The sequence below is a fragment of the Protopterus annectens genome, chromosome 12.part0, assembly GCF_019279795.1.
Source record: "Protopterus annectens isolate FY-2018-M chromosome 12.part0, PAN1.0, whole genome shotgun sequence".
Taxonomy (NCBI): Eukaryota; Metazoa; Chordata; order Ceratodontiformes; family Protopteridae; genus Protopterus; species Protopterus annectens.
In genome coordinates, this window is record NC_056746.1 from 1,028,295,865 (window position 1) to 1,028,322,957 (window position 27,093).

Sequence of the window (27,093 nt, forward strand, 5' to 3'; positions counted from 1 at the left end):
AAATGTGTAGCACTTATCTATGAATCCTAGCTTTTGTCTTGCTTGAATCCGTATTTGGAAATACTGCTTTCCTACTACAGCTGTCCATGATTCAAGAATCAGTGGTGATAAAATGTACAAATCACAAGGGATAGTACTGTATAAAAAGATAATAAAAATGTTTTAGGAAACAGAATGCATTTTCGGTGGTGCAGCGGTAGCAAGAGGTTCTCCTGTTCGATTCTCAGCTAGTGCGTGGGGAGTGCCTTCTGTGTGGAGTCTGCATGTCCTCCCTGTGGGTTGAGTGGCATTCTGAAAGACATGTGTGAATGTGCGTGCCTTCGTTGAAGGTTGAGCATCGAGCTGGCAACTCAGCACCATGAAAATCTACTGCCAATCAGGAGTGGACTGGAGTTCCGCTGTGGCGACCCCTAACCGGGAAAAGCCGAAAGACAACAACAGCAATACATTTTTACCAGGCAGCATAGCTTTCAACCTCTTAGCCCAAGAAATCTAGACAAAGCCTGACATAATGGGGCACAGAGGCCAAAAATAGGATCAGATTTTAAATATTGTTCTTATAAACATAGAAAGTAGCTAGAATAACAGGGTTTATGTTAAAATGCATTTTCTAAAGAATATGAAGTCTGAAACTCAAATGCATGTCATTACTTAGTGATTTCATTTTTCAGATAATCCCAGTGATTTGCCAGAAAACCACAAATTTTATAAGGAACAGAAAGGCAAAACTCTGGAAATTCTGTGAAAATTTGGACAGTTGAGAGACATACCAGGCAGTAGTATTATTTGGAAAATAAAGCATATTGTTTTAAATGTCTGCTTTGTGCTACCATAGTAGCAAGTATTATCTGCACAGAGGTAAAAACTATGTCTGACGTGGATTACTTCAGAGATGTGAACTGAGTCTGCGTTCAAAAAGCAGGCTTTAAAGTGATGATGACGTTTATTGTGGTAAGCAGGTGATCTTTACTACAGCACATAACCAGTCTAAGATTCAGTGACTGCAAAATGGTGATACTCAAATCTAGTCTGTTACAATCTGATCTGCATTCATAGGATTGCTATAAGAGTCAGCTGTAGCTCATTTAAGTGTGGATGGTTGGACTTAGAATTTTGTAATAAAAGCAAGAATACAACATCATAGTCTACAGCCAGCTCATTCATGAAAAGTAAAGTAAAAAAAAAATCAATCAATAAATACCATAATAAACTACATACCTGATTCTGATTTAGCACAACCAAGTTTACATTCCATTGTTACTTCTCTGTTAATTCTTAAACGTGCTTATCTCCTCTAATACTTCACTCAAATGTATTTCTTAAATTACTCCTACCTATCTTACACTCCACACTTTTATCTGTTAATTCTCATACAATGATGTATATTAATGTTTGTGAATATCAATACAAATTGTATTATACTATTATGCTATGTGTACACTGTAACTGTAACTGCATCATAATTGTTTTTTATTGTAAATATTGATTGCATTAATTTTGCTACCTTGAAACTTTTCTGACCGGGCCTCCAATAAAAAAGGGCACCTGCGCACATTCAGACTTTCTTGGTAAGAAAATGTCATTAAATAAATAAATAATAAATAAATACCTTGTATGTATCATCCAGTTAAAGACATGAGCTGTCAAAATGCTGCTTCCTGTAAGTTTGATTCCTTCAGCATCTATGTGTGTGTGTGTGTGTGTGTGTGTGTGTGTGTGTGTGTGTGTGTGTGTGTGTGTGTGTGTGTGTGTGTGTGTGCATGCTCAAGTGTATTGCGGATTAGGGTTAAAATAATGGCTGGATATAGATTTAGTGCCGTGCATGTGTGTTGCTGCATGTGATAATGTGTTTCCTGCTCTTTTGTGTAGTGGTAGTGTTATGGAAAAGGGCTGTGATTCAGTAATAACCCCTCCACAAGCAGAAAGTACAGCACCCAAAAGGGTCATTTTTCAAAATGCAACTCAGAAAAATATTTAGCCTTAATGTGGAAAGACCTCATTATCAGTAATTTGTATGACTCTGAATAACCTGGTGTTACCACTTGTGTTAATGAGCACTATCTTTCTGTAATCACAACTGGCAGCCCACGCATCATGTTGGTCTCGACCAACCTCATTCAGTCTGCCTCACACATGCTCACATTCAAACACACACACAAACACACACACACACACACACACACACACACACACACACACACACACACACACACACACATGCACACAGACACACAATACACATATACCCAGACATACGTGTGCACACAGACACACGATATACATATACCCAGACACATGTGTGCACACAGATACACACATACACGCATGTGCAAACACACACAAACACAGCACTAACCAAAGATCAGCTCCTCTCACCTGATCTCAGCCATGGTCGCACTCATCCATTCACACATACACACACAGGGACACAGCTATCCCTCCTACAATTACCTAGGCAGACACACATTCACACACCCACACTCACACATGCACACGCACCCACACTCACATCCACTAAAAAGACCACTCATACCTCTGCAGACACATACACATGCTGCCCCCCATACACACACATACACACACACACACACACACACACACACACACACACACACACACACACACACACACACACACACACACACACATCACACTGTAGATTATCTATCTCTCTCTCTCAAATGATTGCAGTCATGGTCCCACTCACGCATGCAAACTCAGACACACACCTATCCCCTAACTCATCCCCCTACTGCAACTACCCAGGCATACACATGTGAACAATGCACACACACACACACACACACACACACACACACACACACACACACACACACACACACACACACACACACACACACCACTCACAGTAGATCATAACCTGTTTTTCAGAACTATTATAATATTTGAACCAGCTGGTATAATGATTAATACAATCCACTCATCTCTTAGCTGGATGTCCTTATCTCCCCTTGCCATGCATTCAGTTTTGCATTCCAGTGCCCTACCATTACTGATGTAATCTGTGCCCAGTTTGACACTTTCTACATTTCAGCTTCTTCTCCACTATCTGTCTCACTGAAACACCAGGTCATTTGTACTGCGTCCTGATCCTGATCTATGCTATACCATACCAGTAGTGTTTAAGAGCTAAAACTGAAAGTCCAGTTTCAGTTTTGATTCTTATTGCAGGAAAATGTTTGTCTTAAAAAAATATTAGTAGAGGACAAGTTCAGTAGGGGATTCCTTAATAATTTAAAAGAGTGGGTATTCAACAGTGACAGCTAGTTGTTTAAGTGGGTCTATATTAGCAGAACGAAAACACTACTGAGCGAATCTCAACTGAGTGACACATAAAGAACGAAAACCACTAATATCGCAAGAATGAACTTCAATGTAGTGCGACCTCGGAGTTGGTATATTTAAGTAGGGGGGTGTGGGGTGCTTGCCCCCCTGCATAAAACACTTAGTGACAGTTTCACTTAGTGACAGTTTCCGTGTTTTACTTGTTTAGTTTATAGGATTCGAAATTAGCGTTTTTCGCTATTTATGTATTGCTCAACTGAGATTCGCTCAGTAGTGTTTTCGTTCTGCTAATATAGACCCATTTAAGTGGAACATTTATTGTTAACTATTTGAATGTACTGGATGTGAATAACAAACCCTCATCTAGTTCTGCTTGGTCTGGAAAGAAGAAAAATACCATAGGCAGCTGTGCTGGATAGTTTTAAATGTTCTAGAACAGTGCATATAACTAGGTACTGCAGGGTTACTAGCAATGCTACTATGCATGCAGAATTTCTTAATGATAGGCAATAAATTGTCCTTAAAGAATGCCAATAAAATGCAAACATATGGAATATGACAGTACTGTTTTTTAAACTACTAGACCTAACCTGTTAGGTATAACACTGTTGTTAAGGAAAATAAATGAAGGGATTTCTTTATTTTGTAAACACGATTATATTATATTACTTGAAGCACAATAAATCTGCAAACATATAACAGCTAGTAAACACAAAATTTAAATGATATGGAGACAAGACAAAATACCCCTAACACATATAGAAAAACAGGCTCTCTTAAGTAAAACATATACACTGTAGCTATAGTGCCTAACTTGTAATAAGTGATAATTGGCCAAGAGTTTCCCCAGATCAATACAAACCATTCAAACTATTGGCAAATTGCCATTATTAACTACCTTAACAAAAATAATGGAAAAAAATGCATTTGCACTAAACTTCTCAACTAATACATAAGCAGCTTCTGATTTCAACCCAGCATGGCTTCTGTCCTCATCAAAGCACAACTGCTGTGTTGCTAAATTTTGTTAATATTGCCAGAAACCCAATCTCCCCCATCTTTTACACTTGTCAGAAGCTTTTGATACTATCCCTGACCAGAAACGCTTGCATAAACTCTCACCCTTAGGGCTGAGCAACTCTTCATTGCAAGAACACAAGCAGTGAAATGGAAAAAAAAAATAATTTCTCTACCTTCTTAACAGTAAATATTGTTGACTTATAAGGACCTATACTAGGTCCCCTACTTTTTCTCATTCATCAACAACCTCTACACTGCTACAAAAAAATGATACCCTAGTTCAATATGTTGATGACGTGACCCTAATATGGCAATTCTTTTTATAGACTGAAACATGGCTAAATAATTGACAACTATTTCTAAACCCTAAAAAAAATACTCTTTACCCCTGAAACATATTTCTACCAAAACAACACAATTTATTATAATCTTTGTAAATGACATAATGATAGAACAAGTAAGCAACATAAAATTACTGGGCGTCTTCATAGATGACCAGCTGAAATTCGACCAACATGTATCACACATGGTTAAAGGACCTCATCAAAAGCTAGATACATTATAAAGAATAAAAATCTACTTCACTGGCATATCTAGTCAATTCATATGTATGTTTTATACTGTAACTGTTGCCTTTATGTCATATTAATCTAATCTAATTAGCAATAGTATGTGTAATTGTAATTGCTAATGTATATTACTTAATGTCTGTTCATGCAATTATAGAATGCCTGTTTAAAATATTTATTATATATTTGAGCTTTTCTGCTGGAGCCTCATCAGAAAAGAAGTTTTTGACTAAAACCAGTCAGGCAAATCTTGTAAACAAAAGCAAAGTAAAAAAAAAACAGTTTAAGAAGTTATGGAATATATAAAGAGAGAAGATTCAACCAGATGTATTTCCAGAAATATATAGAGCAGGTACAGAAAAGGATAGCTAAAAGATCCGAAAGAGCTAAGATTAGTCTGTAGGTGGAAGGGTTAGATAAAGAAAATGCTCAGTCTTACAGAAAGACTCCAGGTGTTAAAGCAATAGTACATGACAATGACAGGGAAGGAACTATAGTTAAGGCTACAGTAAGACAAGATGGCCTAGAAACTGAATAAGGAGCAAATAAAAATGATATGGGAAAAATGCAAGGGAAATCTGAACATAGTTCTAAGCTTCACCCTGCAACATGTGTAGTCAAAGCTAATCAAAAACAGAAGCAGGTTCCAATGGTAAAGAAAAAAAGGAAAATACCCAAGGGCAATAAGGAAAATACCCAGGGCAATAAGGAAAATACCCAAGGACAATAATACCCAGGACAATAAAAATACGGCAATAAGGAAAATACCCAGGACAATAAGGAAAATACCCAAGGACAATAAGGAAAATACCCAGGGCAATAAGGAAAATACCCAGGACAATAAGGAAAATACCCAAGGACAATAAGCATTACTGTCAACAGGCTTGGTGGAAAATATGTTTGTGAGTTACTTTTTATAGAGTATGGACTAGATGATGGGGAAAAGCCTGTACTAAATTTCCTGAGGCAGTAAATGTTGTAGAGTTAATATTAAGCTCAGTGTTACTTTTTTCAAAAGCAGGAATTTCGTTAAGGTTTTACTATGGAGCAGGGCACCTTACACATGTCAAGAGAAATACAGGAATTCTGTTACATTTTTAAAGTGAAATTGATGCTGAATTCTATTCACAGCTCTCAGACAAAAGGGTTAGTTGAACATTTTTCATAAAACTTTAAAATCTATGTTAGAAAAAGCTGTATACGTGGATGGGAAAAACCTCTGCCAACCACTTTCTTAACTTTTCTTTTCAATAAGAAAAGTAGAAGCCTCCGCTGGATTCTCTCCATTAAGCATATGAGTTGTAGATATCCCTGAGACTTGCTAGACATAGACAAAAATATGGAAGGAAGATAACACCCTTTTTGAAAATGGGATAAAGTATGTTTTTTTCAGAACCTTAGGACAGGCTAAGGACTATAATACCCATAGTAAGAGAACAAATAGCTAGTACCCAGGAGGCACAGCAGACAACATACAGCAGAGGTGGTTATCTTAAAGAATTCAAACCGGGTGTTAAAGTACTTGTGTTAGTTAATACCCACTGCTGAAAATAATCTCTTTATAAATTGATATAGACTTTTTTGAAACTGTAGAACAAAATAAGTGAACTATAAAAAGAAAACTAAACAGGTTAAATCACACAAGTTCTGAAACCTTATAGAGAAACTAAAGTCTCTGTAGTGTGTTTGCAGAAGACGCTAAGACCCTTACAGTATGTCCTGAACTTAAAATAGAAGAGGTAATATTCATGTCTCTAAAACAGGAGGTAAGAAAATATTACTTAGGAATAATGGCATATTCCAAGAGTCCCCTGGAAGAAGGAGTTTAATTATGAATAATGTAGAAGCCATACCTAATGAAAAAAGTTCTTTTGAAAGCATACCGAATAAAAGAGTTCCACCTGCGGTGGTTGTGCTGTGGTAGTGTTGTTGCCTCACAGTAAGATGCTGTCCGGTTCGATTCTCAGCTAGAGCGTCTTCTGCTTGGAGACATGCATGAATGGGCATACCTTCATTGAAGGTTGTGCGTCAGAGCTGGTAACTCGGCACGTAAAAATCAACTACCAATCATTAGCGGACCGGAGTTCCGCTGTGGCGACCCCTAACCGGGAAATGCAGAAAGACACAAACAAACCAAATAAAAGAGTTCCAATGCCAAGCAGTTAGGAAAGAAGCACAGAAATGCTTACCGTTGGTGTATAGACCAAAGTAAACAGAACAGCCCTATTGTACTTGTCTGTAGGCCAGATAGGGGTACGAGGTTTTGCAATGAACTTTAAAAAGTTAAATAGCATCTCCAAATATGACTCATTTCCCATGTCTCAAGTAGAAGAATTGATTGAAAAGTTAGACAAAGCAAACTTTTCCTTTTTAAATATAATTAAGGGCTATTGGCAAATTTGACTAACTCCAGTAGTAGAGAAAAGAGGCCATCATTCTGTATAAATGCTGAATTCTTCCACTACGTGAACTTCCTTTATGGTCTCAGTGCAGCACTGAAAACATTTCATAGTCTGATAGACAAGTTTCTAAAACCACATGCCAAATATGCCACAGCCTAAGTGGAATGTGTTGTATTATTCCCTGAAAATTGGGAAAGTTATCTTCCAAAATACAGATCACTTTGAGTTCCTTGTACCAAGCTGGTATAACAGCAAACTCAGCTAAATGCAAGTTAGGAATACCATAAGCCTGCTATTTGGGATATATATTATAGACAGAGGGATGATGCAGCCCCATGCAGAAAAAGTTGAAGCAGCCTAGAACTAGACTATATTAACTGCAAAAAGACAGGCTCAGGCATTTATAGTCTTGGAAAGCTATTACCATAAATTAATCTGAAAGTTTATTGCTATTGTCTGTGAACAAATTTCTGCTATATTTTGGAACCTGTTGTGATAGCTCCTGACTTTTCTAAATGGTTTCTGATACATGCCAACACATTAAAAGTGTGCATCAGTGTAGCGTTGCCCCAGATTTTAGAAGATGAGAAATATCCTGTCTGCTATATAACCTGAACATTCAGCAATGCTGAAAAAAAGATGCTCAGCCAAAGAAAGGGAATGCCTATTAATGAAGTGGGCTGTCACCAACATCAAGTATTATTTACTAGTAAGAAATTAACTCTCACTACATACCATCATGACCCTCTCCAGTGGCTTTATTGGCAGAAGACTAATAAGGCTAAGCTTTCGCATTGAGCATTAAGCATTGAGCATTAACCCTCCAGCCTTTTAATTTTATCATCACTCATTGTTAAGGCTACAACTTCCTTAATGTGGACGGACTGTCCTGGGCATACTGCCCATTCACAAGGGCTTGACCTGATGCTTCTACTCTGGGGGATTCATGTTGTACAGTTACAGTAGCTGAGCCAGGAAAACATACTACAGTATGGCTATTCAAGTTGTGGGAGGTGCATCAGGCAGAATGAAGGGACTGAATCACAGTAGGAGCAAACATGGAACAGCTGCAAATGCAGATCTTTAAGGATTATTAGTTCAGCAAACTGAAAGAAAAATTCAAAAAACAAGGACATGCATAATAGAAACTAAAACAAAAAGTGTACTTAGGGAAAGGGTTTTTAGTAATGTAATATGTGGGGTTGAGGTTAGGGTCAGAGGTCGGATTAGGGTTTCCACACAAGAATTAGACTGGCAGGAAAACTTACATATCATGTCCTGAACAGTAATGAAGAGGACAGGTATGTCTGGCAGTGAAAAATGGAAACGCCCCCTCTCGTTTTCTCCATCACCAACACTCTGTTTTTAAATAGTTAAAAACACGTACTGTGCTTCAGAAGGTATTAAGTAATCTTATAATTTTAATGCAGAGGTATTCCAACTTAATGAATGTAAAAGAAGACTGAAGTATAAAGATGTTCAGCAGTCCACTGTCCAAAAATTAAAGTATTGTGCAACCCCAAGTTGTGCAATGAAGTTAGTCTTTGGTCATTGAAATGCTGTATTCACTCAGCATTGCAAAGTACAGCATCTGGGAGCTATATTAACTCAACCATGTAAAAGCACACTAGTAAAGGCAGTATACTGCATTTTCTTTCGTATCAACAGCAAAATGTTGACTGATATAAAATATTGCTGCAGCATTTCTGAGAAGAAAAATCACAGTAGATTTGGCAAACAATGACCGACTGGGAAGTTGTTCTTTGTGCAGATGAATGTTGCATTCAATTAGCATCACAAAGGACATCATGAATCAATAAAATATAGCATCTGAAAGTGTGTTTATTCTATCCTCCTCCTTCTTCTTTTTCTTTTAGCTGATCCCATTAGGGATGGCCACAGCAGATCATCTATTTCCATTTCTTCCTATCCTCTGCATCTTGCTCTGTCACACCAGTCCCCTGCATGCCCTCTCTCACCACATCCATAAACCTTATCTTAGGCATTCCTCTTTTCCTCTTACCAGCATCCCTCCTCAGCACATGTCCGAACCAATGCAATGGATTTATTCTATCCTGCTAATGTACTTGTAAAAAGGATGATCGTGTTATGCAGCTAACAGGAGATGCAAACAGGAACCATCTGGAAACAAATGTAAAATCCACCAGTACTTGGCAATAGAAGTGCTTTATTCATAGAATAAATTCAGTAAAATCCAAATAAATTGTAGATAAGCACTTTCATTCCAAAAATTATATCTAGTTATAAGGAACTTCATCAGAGCTATGCTTAATGGCTCTGAGGACCTCCAAGATGATTCTTGGCAATGACTTTTTTGGTTTAAAAAAATATATGTAATAAAATGGCTGTTTTAAATCACATGTACACATATTGATGGTCTCCCAACACTTCATTTAGATCATTAAGTTGATTCTCGATAAAAAAAAAATAAATAAATAAATAAATAATAAGCGCAATTTTATATTTAAAATGTATTTTGGTCCAAACACATGAAGGACTTACATAAGACTGGAAGTCTGAGTTATTGTGAAAGACTAAAAGCACTTGGTCTCATGCAGTACCCTATGCAGTGGTCTGGGAGATGAACTTGCTCGGACGTGTTGGGCATATGGGGATAACTGATTCTAGGGGTGTTTGAGGTTGCCAAAAAGTGCTAGCTAGAGAATCATCAGATTTCCTTTGTGGAAATATCTGTGGGAATGGAAAGTGTGTTGAGTGGTTCACTGGCAGAGTGGTCACTGCATGGAACAGGCTGATAAAAATGGAACAGGACAAATATTGGTTTGGATATTGTAAGAACAGCCTGGAAACATACCACATGAACTAGTGAATGGTATTCTGGCAAAACTGGATGGACATTGTTGCCCGTGCTTGAAGTACTGATATGTGTATATGTAAGGATGGAAATATAACAAATAAGAAACTAGAAGGGTCTCATAATTTAAAGTCTATGGACTGTATAAACATGCTTGGAAGGAGCTAATAATAAGAATAAACATTACAGCATGTGATCTCTCAAATAACTAAGCAACAGCCAAGAAAAAAAACAAAAACGCACAATAGTTATGTAATGTATGATTTTAGTAAATCTAGACATAAAATATATAATTGTCATATAAGATGAAGCAGTCTGCTGAATTTAGATATTAAAGACAGGATTTAATAACATGAGTTTGTGTATAATGACACTACTGTCTTAAATTGTCACTACATTGAACATCAAGGGGAAGCATGATGATTTTCTTATATAAGTAAATATTCATAACAAGTCATGTAATTGCTTTAACTTGAATTGTAATTTTTGTAACCCATCTTGACCATATATAATACTTAAGCAGTTACCAAGGTAACAAATGTTTTATACATAACATCAAACTGACAATGTTGTTCAAGAGAAACAATAGAAGCCTGAGCTTGAAATGTCACAGAATGTAACAATCATATTCTGAACAAATAGTATTAAATTGACAATATACACTCAGTTTAATAACATTGGGTTTTTTATAATAACAATACTGTTTTAACTTGTCATAAATGACATACACTATATTAAACATCAAAGGGAAGCATGATGATTTTCTCATATAGGTAAATATGCATAACAAGTCATATAATTGCTTTAACTTGAACTGTGGTTCTGTAACACATCTTGATCATACATAATACTTAAGCTGTTACCAAGGTAACTAATGTTTTATACATAACATCAAACTGACAAAGTTGTTCAAGAGAAACAATAGAAGCCTGAACTTGAAATGTCACAGAATGTAACAATCATATTCTGAACAAATAGTATTAAATTGGCAATATACACTCAGTTTAATAACATTGGGTTTTGTATAATAACACTACTGTTTTAACTTGTCATAAATGACATACACTATATTGAACATCAAAGGGAAGCATGATGATTTTCTCATATAGGTAAATATGCATAACAAGTCATATAATTGCTTTAACTTGAACTATGGTTCTGTAACACATCTTGATCATACATAATACTTAAGCTGTTACCAAGGTAATTAATGTTTTATACATGACAGCAAACTGACAAAGTTGTTCAAGGTAAACAATAGAAGCCTGAACTAGGAATGTCACAGAATGTAACAATCACATTCTGAACAAATAGTATTAAATTGACAATAATCACTCAGTTTAACCTTTGCTGATTATACAAAATAGAATGTTTCCATTTAAATCTAAAAACATTCAGTATATGCCATAAAATGGCAATTTATTAATATGGAAAGGGAACTTGTAATCATTAATCAGAATAAGTGATTTTTTTGTTTTTAATCTATAATTTCACTCATTTTATAATGAGAAATATCAGATATGAAAATCCTTATGTGTAGGAAATGGGGGGAAGAGGGTTGCACTGATAAGTAAAATGGACTAACTTTCATCAATGTTTACATAAAATAAACTTGATGCTTTAAGTAATTTAGCAACAAACAAAGTGATTACTTAAATGCTGGTAAACAATGAAATATAACTTCTTATATATCCAGTAAAATACATTGTATTATAAACATTAGGTATAAATATTATTACCATTTATTTATATTAAGTAATAAGTTTTGAAATACTTCATCAATAAGATTGAATATGTTAAATAGCTGTGTGCTATAATCATTTACTGAGGTTTTATATATGATAGATATTACTTTACTATGATTGCATTGCTTTTCATCTATCTTTCATGTAAATATTAATTGCTTATACAATAAGTAGACATTTATATTGCATCAGAAATCTGCCTAATCTACAATAGTACTATATCTGTTCAAAATAATATAAATATTGCTTATTCCTATTAAAATATTCTCCATATGGTAATTCAATTTATGGAGCTCAGATGTTCTGGATTGTCACGGTATGAGTGATAATCTGATGGAATTAGGTTTATTAAATTAAATTTGTTATTTCACAAAAACATGTTTAGTATGCCTGGCCAGAACATAACTTTATTGGTAAACACTCAAAGTATAAAACTGATAATTTCTTTTAAAAGCTCAAACATATATTTTATAGTTGTCAGAGGAAAATGTTTAATAGTCACAATAAAACAAAAAATACATAGTCTAAATAACCTAAGATGGATTTAACTTTATTATCTTTAAATACCAATGGCTTAAACAATCCTAGCAAAAGATCAAATCTACTGAAATATTTAAAACTGAACAAATCACAAATTGTCTTCCTTCAAGAAACTAATTTCAAAACAAATGACAATTACAAATAGAATCCTAAGGGATATATGATATTGGCGCAATCTACTTATAAGACAAAGACAAAAGGGGTAACAATTTTATGGAAAACAAATGTGATAAGCCCAGAAGTCATTTATAAGTATGAAGATAAAGAAGGCCTTATGGCATTAGTAACAGTTAAATATAATAACAGAATATGGACCCTAGCCAATCTATACTGGTTCCCAGGCATTGGATCAGGAACTGTTAAAAAAACACTTAGATTTCATTTCCAATAATTATAAAGGCAACGTAATATTAGGAGGAGATTTTAACTGTATATTTGATATTTCTGAAACTACAAATAAAAGACCACTGCATACTTCTGCTATATCAAAAGCTTTAAACAAGTGGGTAGAGTCATTTCATCTTGTAGATTCTCTCAAATTTAAAGAAGATAAATCTTTGTTGTTTACCCATCAAGATCACAGATTTGGTACCCAAACTAAAATAGATAAACTATTTTCTGCCCATGACTTACACTCTTAAATCATTAATTTCTAAATAACTCCCTGCCCCTTTTCAGGCCAGAGTTAATTTATACTAAAACTTCAAAATGGATACAGACCATTAATTTTTAACTCCAGAATTCCAACATATATTAAAATTAAAGAGTTTAAACCCTGGTTATTATCTGAATTACAGTTCTTCTTAGATATTAATTACACCACAGAGATAAATAAAATAGTGATATGGGACTCATTAAAAGCTTACATATATGGTAAAACCCTAACTTGGTATAAAAAAAATCAGAGAATGGGATTCAAAATTATTAGATCTACAATCCAAACTTTTGTCAGTAAAAGCTGAAAACAATCAAAATCATTTGGAGATGAACTAGAAAGTAGAAGTATTAAACAATACATACAATGAAATTCTAACACATAAAACTAGTTTAGGTTTAGAAAAACTAAAAATGAATACCTTGGCCAATTCTCCCAAATATCTACATAATTTATCCACAAGAATCAAAATACAATCAAAAGCTAATAACATTAAATGTATCTTCCATGGAAAGAAAGGGAAAATGTCTTGGATATAGGTGACATTCTTGATGCCTATAGAAATCACTATATGAAACATTTCCAAAAAGAAAATATACATATTGATCAATTAAATCTAGATGAAAAATGTTCTAATATAAAAAAATACCAGAAAAATTAAAACTAGATCTGCAAACACCCATATCCTACAAAGAAATTACAGATACAATAAAAGAGGGTAAAAATAATAAAGCTCCAGGTATAGATGGCATAATTATAAAAATATATAAACTTTTTCCTTCAAAGATACTATCCCACTTCCATAAAACTCTATTAGAAATTCAGTCAGAATCTATATTACCACCCTCTTGGAGATATTCCTTAATCACACCAATCCTAAAGGAAAACAAATCCCCAAACCTCTAAACCTCATATAGACCTATATCATTATTAAATAATAACTATAAGATATTTATGGCAATATTAACTAACAGAATAAAAATACCACTATCCAAAACAATAAATAATGATCAGACTTGATATATATATCATAGACAGACACATTACAATATTAAACGTATAACTTCTCTTATAGATTATGTTAATAAAGAAACACTCATAATTGGGTTAGATATAGAGAAAGCCTTTGATTCCCTAAACTGGGACTATTTATTCAAAATGCTGGTGTGATTTGAATTTTCTCCTTCCTTTGTTCATCTACTAAAGAATATATATATATATATATATATATATATATATATATATATATATATATATATATATATATATATGTGTGTGTGTGTGTGTGTGTGTACACACAAATAATTTAGCATATGTTAAACTAAGTCCTTTCAACTCTAAACAAGGATGTCCCATGTCACCGATTTTAATTGCTTTGGCTATTGAAATATTGGCAGATTCAATATGTAACAATACAAAAATCAAAGGAGAAGAAGTTTATGAACAATACAATTCTAAAGTAATGCTCTTTGCTGATGACATATTATTAACATTATCCAATACAAAAGGGACATTAGAATAACTAGATATTTTAACTGATGCATTTTACAGGACTTCAGGACTCCATTTCAATAAGTCAAAATCAAAAATTTTATTTTTAAATTAAAAAAAGGATTGCAGATGAAAGGGAATCACATTATAGGGAAACAAGAATCTACCTTAAAATATCTAGGAATTGGGTTATGAAAGGAGGATAATAATGATTAGTCTCAAAATACTACAGTAATATCATCAATACAATTAAAATCTCTGTGGAAAAGTGAAACAAAATAATATAAACATTTGAAGATAGACTACAGTTAATAAAAAATGGTTTTACTACCCAGGATTCTTTATATAGCTTTGGCAATACCATTGTTACCAAAAAGGAATATACTCAAAGAAATAAACCTATGCCTAATAAAATTTTTATGGTTTCCCAAAAGAAACAGAATAGCTTTAATACATCATATTAGACCATTGAAACAGGGAGGATTAAACTTTCCTGATATAGAAACACATATATAAGCATCAATATCTAAAACAATCTCAGATTGGATAAGTCCAAATTATTCTGCAAATTGAAAAGAATTACTAACAGTAATATCAATAAATGAATTTGATTTACAAAAAATAAATTCAAATAACAGATAAAAACAATTTGCCATTGCACAAATTATGTATTAGTATGCAATATAACATAACTAAGCCCACGAAAACTCATATGATTAATTATTACATTGACTCATTTAGGAAAATTATTAATGCAAATATAGATTAAAAAATCTGGTTTGATCTTTCAATGCCATTCATAGTTACAAAGAGCTATCCACATAAAATATACAGATACATAATTAATTCCTGGATTTGTTCGTTCATTTCAATGTATCAAAGAATTAAAAGTTCTGGATTTGCAAACAATAGAAACAACATACAAAATTCCACAACAGATTGGCTAACTATGCAAATCATTCTGAAGTATTTGCAAGATTTATGCAGAATAATTAGTAATTCTTCATTTAAAGAAATACCTAAACTTACGAAATACCTATATGAAATCATATATAATGATTATGACATGGGAAATAGTATTTTGAAATTTTGGAAGATATTGATAAATTATAAAACAACACCCAAATCCTCATATTTGAATTATATGACAAAAGGACACTCATTACAGTTAACTGAAGAAATTCAATCAAATATTTTATTATCAATAAAACATACATCCTTTACACAATACTGGAAAGTTTTTAATTGGATATGCTTGCACAGAACATTCTTAACATCAGACAGAATTACTAAAATTAATTCTTCCACAAAGGGAATATGGTGGAGGTGTGAATAAATACACAATGCAGATTGGAATCACATTTATTTTGACTGTGTTAAAATTAAGCCATTTTGGAGTGGTATTAAAAACTTTCTGTACATGGGTACTGACATGATTTTAGTAGCTACAGGCTAATATATGACATGTATTATTCTCAGTGTATAGACAAACATGGAGTAATACTTGAATTGCGACTGTCTATGAAACATAAAGGCTGTTTATCAGGTTTCTGGGAGAATGCACTGAGTAAATCATTTTAAAAAATATATACTAAAACTACAAGTGCCAGCGCATTAATTAAAATACATACTTACAGGATAAAGGTCATTCATGCTTTCTGGAAGTTCCCGTATTGTAAGCAATAGGTCAAGCTTTTTGCTTAAGTCTGGTATGTTACACATCTAAGGGGAGAAGTAATATATTTATATTAAGTAACAAAGTACTATATTATACTAATCATTTTTGTCAATTCAGCTTTCTTTTAAAATGCCATTTTAAATAAATATGCTCCTCTATAGTTACATTTTTATCAAGCTAGACCTATATAAATGGATGGTCATATAGTATAATGCAGATTTCAAAGTACTTTTTATCAGAATACTATGCCTTAGATATTTGCACAGCTTTTGGGATGTAGACTGTTAACATCACATGAATAAGTGTCTTATGCAAGGTATACACTCTCCTGATGGTTTCCTGCTAAGAAGAGAGCTGTTGTTTCATGTAAGATCCAGTTTAGAATGACAGAAATACTGTTGTATGATTTCACATGGGGATTATTTGGTTCATCAAATATGCCCACTTTCTTAACTGGAGAAACTACAGATCCCAATGATCCAACAGCATCATTCTTCTCACCCCCCCCCCACCACAAAAATTATTTTAGGTCTACCTTTTTTATATATATTTTCTTTAAATGTTTGACTGATTTACATGTTTGGAATCATGGCCATGCCTACTTTTGTACTCTTTCTTACTTTTCTTTTCACTTTAATTGTTTATACATCCTAATGAAAACATGTTAATTTGGCAATTTTCGGTTATACCTTCTTTAGAAATATCACCCTTTGGTGCTTAGTTTGATCATCTCATTGCCTTCTTTTAATGGCCCAATAAAAATTCCTCATACTCTTGTAATCCATATATTTAGCATCATAGCAATTAAATTACTGCTTATTGGAGATTCAACCATTAACATTATTTCTTTATACAACTGTCCTCAATATGTGATTTGACAACCTCAAATATTCTTCAAGCCATCCCCATTTCTGACTTCATGAACTACTCAGAAATTTCTCATTTTATGATCCTCTCAGAAAGAATATTTTATGTCTTCTGCAGGAAAACCGTTCCCTTCCTTCAGTTTGCCTTATGAACCTTTATTCATGTGCTTCTGTTTTTTAAAGGTAATGAGGCAATGTCAGTCTCCTGATATTCTCATACCATTTACTCATACAGAGACCCCATACACACACACACACACACACACACACGCACACACACACACACACACACACACACACACACACACACACACACACACACACGCACACACACACACACACACACACACACACAACACACACACACAAATATGCATGCAAATTGACAGAGCCTACATACGCTATCTGTCACCCCCACCAACTGCTTTAATGGTAACTCTGCAGCATAAGAAATTCAGTGAGAGAGATACAGCTTTCATTCTCATCACTGAGCTATAAATCATAACTATACCTTATCTCACAATCTAAATGTGATTTAATTATTTGATCACCACATTTCTACAGCTGTCAGGAAGTCAATTTCATTGTGCAGTTTATATCTAAATACGTTGCATCCAGATCCAGGCATATAGTTGTTCTGTTGTGCATTGAATATGCTGCCCCATTCAATTTGTACCGCACCAAACACTTGTTACAAATGGAATGACCACAGCACTTTTTCACTAAAAAAATCAAATTCCTAAACTGCACTATGCAGACCATCTCAAAGCCTTGTCCTTCTTGTCAATATCATACAAGCTGATGAGACGCAACCTCAACAGTGCATATAGAAGGTCCACAGGACCTATTCTGTTGAACCTATTACACATTCACAAGACCAGTAGTATCAAAACACCTGCTCAAAGGATCTCAATTTACTTTCCAAAATAAATAGAGCATTTTGGAAGGATAGGTTGTGTCAAAGAAAATGCCACTTTTATGGAACTGTTTTCTACTCCACACAAACAAAAGTACTCATCTTACTCTATTCAAATGTAATCTGGAAAAATTGAAGGGTAACCTCAAATTCACCCGCAGTTTAGCACCCCTGTCCCTCATGGATAGCAGAAACATGTAAATGTCCCACTAGATCCATGTTTGGCCTACCTCTGTGTTACCCCTATGAAAAAATGAAAAGGCTAAACCTACCATGGAAATGTAAGGCGAGTCTTCTTTAGATCCCTGCAAATCAATAGCTTGGTAAGTACCTATAAGTGTCACAAACTGCAGAAGTTATTATACAGAGAGCTGATTAGTGACATAGTATATATTCTGTCATTTTTCTGAAGCGCATGAGTGCTCAATGAGAAACAAATGTTAACTCTGCCAGGTTTGTCAGTATGTTGATTGATTCTTAACAGATCTAGTCACAGTTATTTGAAAGTCATTGCTCAAGAGAACTATTTCTAATTGTTTTTTTCTCACTCCATAGAAGGACAATATGATTTTCTTCACATTCTAGTGTTATTTTGCTTTCTAGGATTACATCATCCCAGTGAAACCTTCCAGTAAAGTAAGAGGCAGTTTCAGCTGATGTTTAAGTTTGAGTTTTGTTTCCTTGAGGTACAAGAAATGAAATGTATATACTTACCATAACAATAGATCTGAATGATCAGCGTCCATCTCCTTTAACCATCAAAGTTAGCCACAGTCTCAGTTCAGCTCTGGATCAAGAGTTTATCAAGATCTCCATCTCCTCTCCAAACCCATAATACTCTGCACACATCTACTGACTCCAGATATGGAAATACACTTGTAAATATGCAAAAAAAAAAAAACTTAAAACAGATAAAGACATAACTCACAACCAGGCCTCAGGTCACACAGGTAGGGGGATTAGGTGGGATGGACATTGATCACTTAGATCAATTTTTATGGTAAATGCATAACTTGCATATGACCTGTGATCTTGTTCCTCCTCTTAAACCACCAGCAGAGAGTCCCCGGCTGTTCCTCTTGAGTGGAACCAAGAAAGATCCAATGAGTGATTGCAGCCCCACAGGAAGGACTAGATCTGAAGAGTATATCCAACTTATGGTCTCTTGTGACAGTAAACAGAGACACCATGTTGCACATGCATAAATATCATCCAATGAAGCATTCTTAATGAAGACTTGAGAAGATGCCCCTGCCCTAGCTGAGTGAGCAGTTGGCTTGGATGGTAGAGATTTGTTGTATTTTTCATGGTAAAACTTCATATCTTCTAGCAGCCATTGAAATAAGGTTAATACATATATCCAGTCTAATATTCTCTCTGTGTAGCAGTAAAATATATATATATATATATATATATATATATATATATATATGGTTTCACTTCAGAATCCTGAAATATCACAATCCTGAAGTTCAGCTATCCTAGTAGAATTTTCCTGACATTTACTCAGTTGCTTGCTTCAGCAAGTTTACAAAGCATCAAATCATTGTTGAAAGGTATCAGTCAGGTGAAGGGTACAAAAAAATTCCACAGCATTGGATATACCAAGGAACACAGTGAAGACAGTTATCAAAAAGTGGAGAAAATATGGGACAACAGTGACATTGCAAAGAACTTGACATCCCTCCAAAACTGATAAAAAGACAAGAGAGAGGTTGCCAAGACACTTACAGCAACACTGAAGGAGCTGCAGGAATTTCTGGCAAGTACTGGTTGTGTACTACATGTGACAACATTCTCCGGTATTCTCCATATGTCTGGGCTATGGGGTAGGGTTGTAAGATTGAAGCCTTTTCTTACACAGAAAACCATCCAGGCCCAGCTAAAATTTCCAAAGCAATACATCATGTCTCCCAAAAGCATGTGGGAAAATGTGTTATAGTCTGATGAGACCAATGTTGAACTTTTTGGCCACAAGTCCAAAAGGGACGTTTGGCACAAAAACAACACTTCGTATCACCAAAAGAATACCATCCCCACAGTGAAGCATGGTGGTGGTAGTATCATGCTTTGGGGTTGCTTTTCTTCAGCTGGAACTGGGGCTTTACTCAAGATGGAGGGAATTGTGAACAGTTCCAAATACCAGTCACTTTTGGCCAAAAACTTCAGGCATTTGCTAGAAAGCTGAAGATGAAGAGGAATTTTACCTTTCAGCAAGACAATAACCCCAAGCATACATCCAAATCAACAAAAGAATGGCTTCATCAGAAGAAAATTAAAGTTTTGGAATGGCCCAGCCAGAGCCCAGACCTAAATCCAATAGAAAATCTGTAAGGGGACCTGAAGAGGGCTGTGCACAAAAGATATCCTCGCAATCTGACAGATTTGCAGCATTTTGCAAGGAAGAGGGGGCAAATATTGCCAAGTCAAGATGTGTCATGCTGATAGACTCCTACCCAAGAAGACTGAATGATGAAATTAAATCAAAAGCTACTTCAACAAAGTATTAGTTTAAGGGTGTGCACACTTATGCAACCAGCTTATTGTATGTTTTTTTTATTTTTTATATTTTTTTCCCCTAACAGATTTATTTTTCAATTGAATTGTACAGGTTATAGGCCACATTAAAGGTGGGAAAAGTGTTGAAATGATTTATTGTGGTCTCATTTTTTTATATCACAAAAACCTGGCAGTTTAACAGGGGTGTGCAAAGTTTTTATATCCACTGTGTGGGTGTGTGTGTGTATATATATATATATATATATATATATATATATATATATATATATATATATATATATATATATATATTCAAAAATAAGGTGTAAAATGTAACAGAGAAGATCTAGGCCCTCAGAACTTTTGGGAGCCTTGGGTCCTCACATCCCTCACTGTATAAGTGGTTAATGACGCAAACTTACTAGAGGCCAGTGTCCTGGGTCCAACCTAAGCAAAAACTGGACCTTCTCAGAGGTATGCATAGAAGGTCACTATAGCTTGTACAGGGACAATGAATTGTCTAGTTGCAATAAGTTAGAATACATTGATGTGATCATTATTTTATTCACTTTTGTCACAATCAAACTTAAGCCCAGAAACGTGTCTAAAATGGCTGAGCAATGGCTACCACTGTTATACTGAGTTGCACAACACAGCTAAAGGGTAATTATCAATTAAGAAAGAAGCATTTAGTGCCTCAACTATTAACTAATTAAGAAATCTAGCCATGGAAGTGGCAGTGCCTTCAACAGAGAGGATATTGCGAGTGTGGTTATGTAAATATTGCATGTTTTATGAGTGTGAGTATCCATACATGCCAGGGGCGGATTTAGGCATGGGCGCAGGGGTGCGTGCCGGCCCCTTTTTAGACTTTTGACTTTTTTTTTTTAAATGCTTGTCTTACAGAGAATCCTGTCAACAATGCATCTAAATACTGTACATCAAAGATGTGATTGGAGGTTGCAGTCAGATGACTTTTCTTTAAAACGATACTCCAACTGCATCTCCATTGTAATTTAAGCACGCTGGTGGATGTGATAACAAGTAAATCTTTCTTTGCATCAGACTCTGTTTAAGACAGCTTAAAACCAGACTCTGCTCTTCCACTCTTAGGGAGTAATTTGCATCGAGGTAATATTATTTGCTAATTTTCATTAAAAGCAATTATTTTCAAGGTGCCAAAGAAGCGATACAGTTGCGAGAGTGCTGCATTTGGCACTCTTACATCATAAATATATATTCACAGAAATGGCTTCTTTCAGGAGTTGTCTTTACACAGCACTTTCTGGTTTTAATTAGCGTTGCGTTCCATGTTATGTGACCAGTTTAGCAATCGCCTGTCTTTAGTATGCCCCATGATCAGCCAATACAGAATGCATAACATATTGCACTTGCTGCTAACAAATGTAGCTCTTTCAATGGCATGCACATTTCATTGTGAGTTCGGTTTCAGTTTTATACTGTGGTTTTATGACACCCGACTGTTATATGACAAGTCTGTGAGAACTGTTTCCTTGAAATAATTCTGGTGTGGCCTGTAGTTGTATAGGAAGAAACAAGTCAATCAACCCTCTTGCCCTACCCTTTTGTTGCATTTGCACTTTTGTATGCATGTCACTGATCCCAAGCTTCTGCCCTTCATTATTTTGACTTTCTTTTTGATTTTTGAATGAAGTGGTTCATGTGTTAAGTGATGATGTAGTACAGAAATGCAGGTAATATCACAACTGTTGTCCTTCGAGATGAAGATCCATTTGGGAAAGCAGTAATAGTCCTGATCCTCAGGTGGCTGCCTCTCTTCAGTTAAAGAGCTGACCCTTATCAGGTAGCTTGTCCAGCACTCTGCCTCGGTAATTACTGCTGTTGTCCAAAATACGATTGCTTTTCACTGTGTATTTTTAGGGGCTAAATCACTGTGACACCTCTAGTCTTGATGCAAATGTTTCGGCTTCCTTTAACACAGTGACTGCTCTGAATGTTATGTGCATGTGAGATGTTTAACGGTCAAGAACAAGCAATTTATTTTTGTACGTTGTCCTTTGGCATTAGGGGTTATTGGGTAAATAAACAGTTATCCATTGTAATTAGAAGCAGATATGTGGCGTAATCGGCCATCTCTTTTGTGGCACCAAATAAAACATTTCCCGACAATGAGAAACTAAAGCTTAAAACTGTTTGGGGTCGCAATTAAACAGTTCGGGTCAACAAAAAACTAGACAATAGGAACAAGAAACTATTGCTTGAATATTACATTTATTTCCACGTATAGGTTTTGAATGTAATCTGTAAACAACTTCCTTATGAAGCGTCCTGTTAAATCTTTAGGTTGTGGTGTCTGATATGGTGCTCTGTGGTGTGCCATGCAACTCTGGGCTACTTTGCGGCAGTAGTAACCCAGTGCTAGCAAGTGTGCCTCATCAATGTCTATGTCAACTATACTTCATTGTGAAGAACAAAGTCTCATTTTAGGACTTAAAATTTCCCTGTGCCACATTAAAAGTTTACCACGCACATTCATTGTTAAGCGTTTAATAACAGATGCCCATGCAAATACATTAACTCATAAACAGAACTTTTATTAAATATGAATACATTTGTTTCTATGAGGTTTTCGTTATCTATTTTGTAGTTTTATGAGCTAGAGCCTACAAGCAAATGCTATTCATTTGAGTTAAATCATACGAAAACTGTGGAAGATATAGTAATCGATTAGATGTGCCTAAGGTTAAACGTGCAGTAAAGCACTCAAATGCAAACCTAAGCAGGTTTTCTTCACAACTGAAATGAGGGGGCATTTTTTTCCATCATATAAATATGCACTTATGGAAACAGCAAACATTAGTATTGTTTGAGCTCTTAAGATGCAATGATGGGAATAAGAAACAAACACATATACATATAGAACACACTGGGTAGGAAGCAAGCATTCTTGACCAATGACAGGGGCTTCCACAGAGTACTTTGACAGGATTACCAAACACTGGCCCTACAAGAAGGATTTGGTGTTTATTTAAACTGCATGGGTCCTGTGAAGGAAGGTTAGGTCAACTTCATTTTCTGGGCACATCCAGTGGAACACAAGCCACAGTGTACACACTCTGTCATGTATTTTTATGCAGTGCACGTTGGCTTCTAATTGGCTAACAGCTTCCACCCTCTCCATATTCCCTGCCTGTATGGTGTCTTAAACCGAGTTACAGTGTAAAAAAAAAAAAAGTTGTCCTGTTTACTTTCAGTACATGGGAATCTTAGTCTTGGCATTAGTTTGGGACAACCCTTAGGCATTCGTGCATTTGAATAGCATTTAAACCATCACCGACTGCACTCTCACATTTATTTTCCTTCCCCAATTTTAGGAAATAACTTATAAGTATTTCTAATATCTTAAAGAAAAAAAAAGTTTGTTATTTCAGTTTACACTCTAGTTCAGCTTTGCTTGATAAATGCATAATTGGACATCTTGCTAGTGCTGTGCGTGTTTTCTAAGATGCACTGATTTTAAGATGAAACTATTTGCTTTCCCTGGTGATGATAGGCACATTTTCTCTAGCTTTGCTTAATAGCAAAAGTATAATTATTTTTAGCCTTTTGTGGTTGGGTTGTAGGGATTCTTCATTCTTTCCAATTTTGCTGTTTCCTAATGTAGGTAGGACTCAGAGCAAGTGACCTATGCTTGTAGACATCTCTGAGGAAAAACGAAAGGGGTACTAGCACTTACAATTTGTGACATTCATCCTTCACATGCAAGTTACTACAAAGCTACTGCTGAAAACCTAACAAAAAAAAAAGTGAAGAAAAGGAGCTATGTGTACTAGCTGCCCAACACTAGTGCCTGCATAATTCCTTTGTAAGCACAGGGGCAGCCTTCCCCTGCTATCATCAGCCCCCTGTGCAACAACACCGTGCCGAGTAATAACACTATATGCTTAAACATACTTAGCTCTTTTCTTTTTCTAATACAAACTTATAGTAAAGATACACATGCCCCCAGTATGCCACGCGGGTGAGGGTTTGGGTAATAGCAGGGAAAAATAAGGGCCCCGTATCCACGGCTAACCAATCACCTGAGCAACCATTGAATGTTCACAAGTTTTGGGTCTGATTAGGGAAAGTTTTGAGAAAGTGGTGCTGCATTTGGTGCACTTACATAAATATATAACTCGCAGAAATGTTTTCTTTCAGGAGTTTTCTTTACACAGCACTTTCTGGTTTTAATTAGCATTGAGTTCCATCCACCAAAGAGTAGCACGGTAACTATCTAATAATGCCTGACATGTTTCAGTCAGTCAGTGTTATACTATACATTCAGCTGGTTGTTGTGATCATCCTTTAAAAAATGATATCTGTTCATTCTTCCTTCAGCGCCCATTGGTCACTCAGCCACCAAGAGTGGGACAGGTATGTGAGATAAAGCAGTGGTCAGTCAGATGTGCTGGTATTGAACAGATTCAGTAGTAGATACAACTTCTGAAACCATAATGCCAAAATCTTGTGCAGACTGAGAGCATGAGCTTCAGGAACTTGTACTAACTAGTAATTAGCAACTCAGTGAGTAGAAATATATTCCACACGTACTTGTTTCTTTTTGTATGTATAAATTCTCTTTACCAGTAATGGCATTTGTACCTAATTAAATAATGTTAATTAGTATATTTGTATCTCTGTGATAATAACAGTGACTTCTAACTTAATGATTTTTTTAAAACCAATGACCATTTTCTGATTTCATCCATACTGTATGCTATATATGCATACTACAAAATTTATACGATAACATATGGGAGATCAAGTGCTGCATTTAATGCTGTGTATTTCATAACCATTTCTTCTCTGGAACTTCACAAATTGTTTAATGTACTCAGCCATCAAATGGAGCAGGCCGTTACCTGCTGTACTGTACCTGCATGTCTCCTGTCCATTCACAGCAGAGCTAGACTTTTTTTATAGAACCCAGGCTTTGGCAGTGACTGTGCAATCAATTACAACCAAAGTCAGTTTGTGTATGCATATTTCTAATGTAGCACCTGGCGCATTAGGTATGCCTATGTGATAGTACCAGGAACACGTGTATCAGTTATTTTATGTCATTTGTAAAGTTGGTATACTTAACTTGCAACTACTTAGCACTGCCTGGAGTTTGCAGTGTGGTTTGAGAACCTTTATGCAATTGTCAACACAGATGTATAATAGCTTTATTTCTGCAGATGTATAATAGATGATATAATTGTTACTGATCAAAATTATACACATTCAGGAGGAGGCACCTAGTGCAGTTACATTCTTAATGCTGGTGCATAACTTGTTGAGTGATTTTAAGAACACTGGACTGAGCTAGGAGTTTAATGCAGGTAAGAAACTTTATGCTGGGAAGATAATAGCTAGTTAACAGTCTCCGGTGAGACTTCAAGATATTTACTTTTTACTTTGTATAAAATCACTTAGTAATAATGTTAATACAATATAAAGGTAATAGCAGTTAGTATGAATTTATATAAAACAAATTATACTTATACCAGCCCATGGGTGCAGATGAGCGAAGCTGTGACTGCACCCTTGACAATCTGTGTTTGACTAGAGGCACAGGTACTGGAGGGACCAGGTAGGGAAAGTTTTATGAGTTTAGTTATTTGGTACATCCATTAAATAAAGCTTTTACTAATTTATCCAAACATCTGTGCCTGTGGTATATATTTTATGTCGCATAACAACAACTGTGGTTATTTCCACCTTTAGAGGGTTTCTTTCCAAATTTATAACAGTACATATGCCCGTTATGACATGGAAGGAGAATGATGTGACTTGGTATGGGCAACCAATCATCTTTTCCAGGCATGCATTGAAAATACTTGTACTATCTGTACCTGTGCTGTGTGCTGCACAGGAATTACCTTATCCACAGTAAAATCATGTGCAACTGAATTTAAATTGATATCTTTCCACACGTGATGTCAAACCTTCTTAAGGTAGTCTTTTCAAAGCCACCAAACCCAGTGTCTCACTTTCCCGCTTTCACCCAGTAGTCAACTAACCAGACTGCGCCTCCCCCTTTGCAAATTCCTGGATCCGCCATTGCATGCAACTTTGTGACTCTCGAAAGTTTACTGTGAGCCACAATATATGGCTCGTAAAAAAGGTCCTTATTAAGTATACTTATTTAAATGGAGAGGAAAAGAGAGTATAGAAAAGTCAAACCAGGGAAGAACAACATACAAAAGGACACAGGGAAGAAAAAGTGTGGATGGAAGAGGACAGGAAACAGGGTACATAGAGAAGGATGTAAGAGGACATCAGGGGATAGAAAGAAAGGGGTCTATATCACAAAATCGAACTTCCAAAATGTTGAACACCATAAGTTTGAATTTGGAAGATCGAATATGGATAACATTGACACTTCAAAACAGCAAATTTTTTCCCAGGGAAAAAATTTGCTGTTCAGTAAAAACACACACTTAACACAATCACACCAAACACCTTCAAAACCTACACTAAACCTAACATACACCACTATCTATGCACTAACCTTAACCCAGCCCTAACCCTAAAGTCTGTCACTATCGCACACTTAACTGA

The 27,093-nt window shown here is 35.4% G+C and overlaps 1 protein-coding gene across 1 annotated transcript in view; it reads right to left on the reverse strand.

The window, feature by feature from the left end:
- Positions 1-27,093, reverse strand: part of LOC122816948 (formin-like protein 13) — a 1,087,038-nt gene that overhangs the window by 237,283 nt on the left and 822,662 nt on the right. Inside the window, exon 11 of the mRNA XM_044090042.1 lies at positions 16,200-16,286. Within this exon, the coding sequence (XP_043945977.1) occupies positions 16,200-16,286 (87 nt within the window). The remainder of the gene's footprint in view (positions 1-16,199; positions 16,287-27,093) is intronic.